At 46.0% G+C, this 7,659-nt stretch overlaps 1 protein-coding gene across 1 annotated transcript; it reads right to left on the bottom strand.

The window, feature by feature from the left end:
• Positions 1–4,866: 4,866 nt before the first annotated feature.
• LOC101754606 (anti-sigma-I factor RsgI6) lies at positions 4,867–7,658 on the bottom strand (the record flags this gene model as incomplete). Its single annotated transcript, XM_004986590.1, has 5 exons — positions 4,867–6,395; positions 6,474–6,640; positions 6,720–6,969; positions 7,376–7,422; positions 7,622–7,658. Coding segments are annotated over 5 exons (1,731 nt in total), but the record flags the coding sequence as incomplete, so codon positions are not given.
• Position 7,659: the final 1 nt, after the last annotated feature.

Raw genomic sequence — 7,659 nt, 5'->3', positions numbered from 1 at the left:
TGGTTCATATCGTTATCGGACAGGGTGGGTTGGCTCGACCACAAATCTGACCATCACCATCATACAATCATGGTCTTCCCAACTGCAGCTGGCATGCTTGCATAGGCACAACATCACACTCCACTTGATCATTGTACCTTCCAATAGAGAAAGGAATGGTCACAATGTTGGTTAGATGCAGCACACCACAATCATTAAGCCATTGCATCTTGTATGGATCGGGATGACGTCGCAGTTTGAAACCCATTCTATCAACCAATTCTAGAGTTGCAATATTATTGCAGCTGCCATTACCAACAAATAATTCGGCACAACTTTTCCTTGATCATGCCTTGAGTGTGAAAGAGTTTGTGCCGCTATCTATTCTCTTCTTTCGCAGTAGTGACACTAAGAACACGACGAGAAATGAAGAAATTATTTTCACCTTCATCGGGTTGGATCTCACTCTCATCATTCACAATTTCTTCACATCATATCTTGGAGCATCTTCTTCTTCACTTTCAAATTCCTATTCACCTTGCTCACTCACAATCATGGTCCTCCTACTAGGATATTTAGCAGCAATATGTCCATGACCTTGGCACTTGTAACACACAATGCTTCAGCTACATGAAGATGATGCAACAACCGATGTAACCGAAGGGGCTGTTGCATTTGTAGCAGGACACCGAGTTTCTTGCTGAATTTGTAGGTGAATAAGACTAGAAATCATTGTCTTTGCAGCACCAATAGATGGAGAAGGCCTAGCTGTAATGCGTTGAGATCGACCACCACCTACAGAGGTACTGGGTTGCTACCGGCACCATGGTGTTGAGAAAGATCGACTCCCACAGGACCGACTATGTCCTTCTTGCTAAATCTTCCTCTCAGTGTGCATAGCTTGATCAACAAGATCTTGCAAATTATGATATGGAAACATCTCAACAAAACCAGAAATGTCATCATTGAGACCATGCAAAAATCTTGCCATTTTTGACTCATCATCCTCTCTAATTCCAGATCTGATCAAGAGAAACTCCATCTCTTTGTAATAATCATCCACTGATTTGGAACCTTGTCTCAATGTTTGTAACCTATTGTGAAGGTCGCGGTGATAGCTTGATGGAACAAAATGCCTCCTCATCACACACTTCATTTCAGCCCATGTGTTGATATGATTACGTCCCAATACAAGCTGATTTTCTTGTATTTGATTCCACCAAGTGAGTGTATAACCATAGAATTTAATGGAAACAAGACTAACACACCTCTAGTCAAAGAGATTATGCACTCTAAAAATCTGACCACATTGCTCTTCCCATTCAACATATGCATTTGCATCTTCTTTTCCTGAAAATATTGAAACACTTAACTTTACACGAGCAATGATGTTCGGATCATCCCTATTGCAACCACGATGATGTTCACCATCATGACCAGCACCACCATGATGATTTCTATGATGTTCAAACCGCCCATGGTTTGCAAAAGGATTCTCATCATCATCATATCCCTCCTCATGGCTGTCCTGAGATTCATCTTCATCATCAAAGCGAACATGGCGAGGTCCACGATCACCTCCTACAGACCGGTCCTCATGACCAGCATGCCTACCACCACCATGACCATCACAACTACCTCCAAAGCAGTCATGAAAACCATGCCCAAAACTAGAATTGTCATCACCAGATTCTTCACATTGTGGGATCCTTCCATCCGCAGAAGGAAGACATTCATTGAACATCCTCTCCTTAGCCTCCAAGAGTCAGTTTTGGAGTTGATGCAACTCAGCTCGCTGAACAGGGGCTTCTTGTTCTCCATGATGATCACCACGAACAGTCGAATCAGATCCTGCCATGTTAGGATATTGCAAGAGAAAGTGGAATAGAAAAAATTTGTGGAATCACACAACCTCACCTCTTGCTTACCCAAGTTCTTACCGGTTCTCAAGAACTGTGAGTGTGCTAATGTGGCCTATCCTAGCTGTGATTAACCGATCAAAAGGTTTACGAAATGAGAGGTCTAGTTTATGGCTTTTTGTGGAGCTATAGGTGGCTGTTCGAGGAAGGCTATGGTACTGTAACCAAGTGCGTATTCCGCTCAACAAAATGTAAACGTTGCTATCTAGAGACACCACCAACTTGAGTTACAAATATGAAACTTTTGGTAACACAATACACAACACAACCCCTTTCAACTTCTCTTTTCTTTCTTCTCTTTTCTTTCTTCTTTTTTTCTTTCTTTCACACTTTCTTTTTTTGTTTTTTCACTAACAACAAACACAAGATAACATATGAGGGGTGCGGAAAAAAAATTTAAAGCACGGCGGAAGAACAACAATGGTGGCTAGCAACAAGATGAACGCAACACACAAAGCAACAGTACCACAAAAAACTATAGGATATTTTGTGTGCTTTTTTAGTGGACTATAGGACGTGAACAAAACAAAGTAACATATGGTAAAGTAAGTGATAAAAGATGGTTGATAACAAAACCTACCGTGACAACAATAGCTCTGATTACCACATGGTATGGACCGTTACAAAAAGGTCCTTGGGATGGCACAATATTCACGGCAGTAGGTTTTGTAATAAAGATAACTTGCTGAAAGCAGCGGGTAACTAGCTTTATACATGACAAAGGTTGGATGCGACTAAGTGACAGGGAGACAGGCACCAAACAAAACTCCGACTCGATCTCTGAACGAGCGCACAACCACAATCCAAGGTAGCTTTATACTAGCCAAGGTTGGATGCGACCAATAGACGGGGTAAAAGGCAATGAAACCTTGAAGACTTTGAGTCAATCACCAAACGACTGTAAAACCACAATCCGAGACTAATTCACACAAAATGGTTTAGCCTAATTGGAAGCCGTAGAGAACAAATTAGGGGATCTTAGAGAGATCTTCTTCACAAGTCCTCGAAGAACAAGGAAGAACAAGGGTGTGTAAGGCACTCAGCGGCTCGACTGCGAAATCATATGAGGTTATCTATTCATCAAAATTTAACTTGTTTTTCCAGTATAGTACATAGGGGTTATTTATACTAGGAATAACCCTCCTAGATAGGTATGAACTGAAGTCTCCACGTTAGAAGGTGGAAGGCCAACAGGTGAAGCATTTCCGAGGTGCTCTTCAAATCCCGCGCGTCTTCTAAGCTTCTGTGCAGTCTTCACTAAATCGATTGTAACTTCTTATTGGGAAGTACAAATAACATGCAGTTTATTGCATTGGAAAGTAGGTTCAAGCCCGTTCCATCAAGTACTCATGCAGCTCAAGAGCTGTTGGGAATCAAGAGTTATGAATGGGTTCATTAGGTTGCTCCGAACATATCCAAACGTTCCTTCCTAGTCCGTTTCTTGATGTTTGATCTGATTGTTGTGTTTCATCTCCATGTAGTGCAGTACCCACCTCTTCATGTGTACACCTAATCACAACTAATTTAAATAATTTGGGTAGTATAAATTCTCAAGTATGTTGAAGTTAATTTAAGCACGGAAAGCATGCATCTCTTGTTGGAGTTTCTTAGCATGTCTGCGCGTAATTGGTCCTTCATACACATGTGTTTGTATACCCGATGCATGGTCTTGTGTAGCCGGTGGGATGTCCACATCAAGTACCCTCTCTACCCTCTTACCTATCTTCCATCTCTTTGTTGTCACTACACCCCCGAAAAAAATAGTTTAGGATTAGTGCATTTCACATTCCACATGCAAATCGATACTCTGGAATACTCCCAGGTAAAGCTACATCAGTATCCCTACGCTTGCGGATTTATCTATTAGGCTAAGGAATGCCAACAAGCTTTCTAGCGCCGTTGTTGGGGATGGTAGCAGTGCTAATTCCAAAACAAGTTCATCCGTGTACCACCTCATTGACCATATGGATTCCGCTCCTACTCTATATCAATCTTAGCTCCAAGAGGCGAAAAGTTGGAGCCTCCATCATCATAACACCTCATCCATACTGCGGCTATGAGCTATGTCTCGGCTTCATAGCCATGGTTCAAGAGCAATCCTTCTTAGGAGCGGAAGATGAGAAGCCTTATACCCATTTGCGTGAGTTCAAGCAACATCTATATTTTACTTTTACCTTTGTTCCTCTTTGCCCTGCTTTTCCAACCTTGTTGTTCTCCTTTCTCCATGGTACGAGGAGGTGCCCTAAATAGCTTGCCGAGCCTAGGGCAACCTAATGTGCGTCTGCCCCACGGGGTCCCTCCCGGGCGGGTGTTCATTGGATCCTCTTGGCTCTCTAGCGGTTTGACCGGCCTACCACACCGATCTGACCGGCCTACGCATCGACGCAACAAGGCGCACAACAAGGAGCGTCTTTTCAGGCTGCACGTTTAATGCTGAAGTATTTAGCGCGGCGTGTTTCCGTGTCAACACGTTCCATGCAACATCTAGGTCTATATATGCGTATGCACGTGGTATATATGTGTTGATGAATATGGAATAAGGTGATTATTTGGGCCCTTGATTGAGCTGCTATAATAGCGGACTTTATATTTAGTTAAGTTGGCCCAAGTTTATTTAGATATATTGGTTGTTGTTCAAAATTAGATAGGATCCACAAAAATTGGTAGCTATGTTCCTTTAGAAGATGTTTAGCATATTTCGTACTTTTTCTTAACATCTGTGCGGCACTTGATCTTTTTTTTATCATAAAATAAATATCTTGAAAATTTGAAGCTCTATATCAGTTTTCAATGCCTTCATGTTGAAGGCATGCTCTTCCACGATGGTCAATGAATTACACTTTTGGGACCCTTATAAGACCTGAACGCGTGTTCATTAGCGCATTTTAGGACCTGTGCTGGGCTGAACAAGTGACCATAGATTTGATCTGTGGAGGGAAGAAGGTACAGCCATCTCCACTATCTTGCTTCTTTCTTTTTCTTTCCTTTTTTTTTTTGCGAGGAACACTATCTTGGTTCTCGATACTACACTATACTAATATACTGCTATATATGCTGTTTTTTTTTTGCGAGGCTACTATATGCTCTAGTTAACAGACTAAAAATATACCATTTTTAACAGTAGCCGCATAACACTTTTACCGAACGAACACTCCTATTCCAGTGGATCACCATTGGACCATTCTCTGGTCAATCTCAGCTCTTCGTCCCCAATTATTTACAATAGCAAAAAATCACTAATTAATAATCTGGCGGACGTCCAAATTCCTAGGCTTTGACGGTGATCGTGTGGTCCGACGCGGAAGAAGCAGCATCCACCGTCATGGTGTGGATGGCGGTGCCCTTGACGGATGGATGCGTCACGGTGAAGTTGTACTCGCCATGGGGGAGGTTAAGCTCGACTATGCCATTCTTATCGGTGGTGGCGGCCGTGCGATGCGTCTTCCACTCGGCGATGAGCTTGTCGACGACGTTGCCGACGGGGAGGTTCTTGAAGCTGTTATCCGTCAGGCACATCACGTAGCACCCGTTGGCGTGCCACGCCGCCCACATGATCATGCCGTTCACATTCGGGTGGCCGTACCCTTCCCGGAGCACCTGCTCCAGGAACTTCACCTGGTTGGGGCCCTTGACGACGTCCACCTCGGTGAGCCACATCGGCAGATTCATCTTGGCAAGCGTGTCCAGAGCGCTCCTCATGTAGGGGATGTTGGGCGTGGAGAAGTGGCTCTCGAGGCCAACGCCGAGCTTGAGCCCGCCATTGCCGGGGTAGCTCCGGATCTGGTTCATCTTGGCCACGTACTTGCTGGGAACCGGATTCGGGTCCCCAGGCTGCTCCAGCGTGTTGAACTCGTTCATGAAGAGGATGGCGTTGTGGTCGATCTGCCCGACCTGGTTGTAGATCTGCGCCGACGCAGTGGGGCCGAACTTGCCCTCGAAGAAGTTGAAATGGAGGTTCTCGTTCACCACGTCCCAGTGGATCACCTTGCCGGCGTAGCGGGACACGACGGACTTTAGCCGCTTCTGCATGGCCGCCTTGAGCTGGTCCGTGTTCATGGGCCTCACCCACCGGATCTGCGAGTTCTGGTCGTCCCAGAACACGTTGTGCCCGCGCACCCTGATGCCGTACTTGTTGGTGAGCTTGAGCATGGCGTCCGGGATGCGGTAGTCCTCCTGGTTCTGGTTCCACTCGGTGCTGTACCACTTCATCTCGTTCTCGAAGGTGGCCACGGTGAAGCGCGACGTGAACCACTTCTCGTACGCCGGCAGGTTCAGGATCTCCTTGGTCATCGTGTTGCCGAACGGGAACCCGGCGCGGAGGAGCTCGATGATCACGGTGGCGTTCGCCATCGGCTTGTGGTCGGCACCCCTGGCCACCAACCTGATGGTGCTCCTCCTCGTCGTGTTGGCGGAGCGGCGGGCGTGGGCGTCCCACTCGTCGAAGCTGAATGGCTGCAGCGAGACGCTGTCCACCCAGATGTCCACGGGCGCATCGCTCTGCACGTCGCGGAGGCGTTCAGTTAGGTAAAGGACTATGCCATGCATTCTGTTCAGCTAATTAACAAATCCACATACCTCGAAGTAGATCTCTCCGTGTCCGGAAGAGTATGTGGTCATGCCTCCCTTGAGCATGCTCCAGCAGCCGGACCGGGCAACGACGGCACCGGCGATGACGCGCTCGCCGTTGGGGGCCTTGACGACCGCCTTCACATGGGCCGAGCCAGCGGGAACCTGCAGCCATGCTGCGGACGCAAGGGGCACACGGATCAGGAAGATGAACAACGCGTGCAGCCTGGGCGCGCATGGCCTGTTCGCACGTACCGGATAGTGAGTAGTGGGTGTCGCGCTGCATCCGGACCCTCTGGTAGACGCTGTGGGACGGTAGGACATTGCCGCTGATGGACAGCGTGCCGCCGGCGCCTTGCACCACTGCGAATTTGTTGCCGGACGGCGAGCTGCGCACGCCGGCCTTGATGTTCCGGTGCGTCGACCAGCCCATCAGGCCGCTGTTGAACGCGCCGTTCTGGATGATGCCGCCGTTGTACAGGGGCTTCATGGGGTCGGGAAGGCACTGCAATGTGGGGGCAACAAGATTAGAAGAACTAGTTGTGTTCATTTGACCTTTTCAACAGGACTCTTAGGACCATTTCTCTGGTACTATAGAGAGAAATTTAAAATAACTCATGTGATATTTTAATTTTACTTCCCTAAGATTAATTGGATCCGTTAACGAACTGATCGTTAAGCCTTATAATGAACTTCTGTGATCCATTAATTGTACATAGGTTCCACTGAAAACAACAATTGTAGTTTTTTTAAACTATCTGATGCAGAAGTTTCTGTTGAAAAAGGAATTACATTGTCTACCGTTTTCCTAGTTCAAAAAATAGTTTGTATATTCTGCCATCATTATTAACAAGTTTCTTGGTCTTGGAGGACATCAGTGTAGGGAGGTTCTATTAAATAACTAGACTTGCCTCAATGCTTGCTGTATGATCATATTCCACGGAGTGGACCACGCATCCTGCGCATCAAAAAGACAAACATCGAGTGCGTTACTTATGAATATCATATCAGAAAAACGGAAACGAAATGTAAAGCTGGAAATGTGACATTATTTGCACACAGTTTTCTCATAGATCTGCAACAACTACTCTGGCATTATCTGGACACAATTTTCTCATAGATCTGCAACAACTTCGAGTTGAGTTAGATCAACGAACCATGGAACAAAGCAACGCATAACAGAGAAAGCACCAGC

This window comes from Setaria italica, chromosome IX (genome assembly GCF_000263155.2).
Source record: "Setaria italica strain Yugu1 chromosome IX, Setaria_italica_v2.0, whole genome shotgun sequence".
Taxonomy (NCBI): domain Eukaryota; kingdom Viridiplantae; phylum Streptophyta; class Magnoliopsida; order Poales; family Poaceae; genus Setaria; species Setaria italica.
The sequence above is the reverse complement of the archived record's forward strand: the minus strand, read 5'-3'. Positions and strand labels throughout refer to the sequence as shown.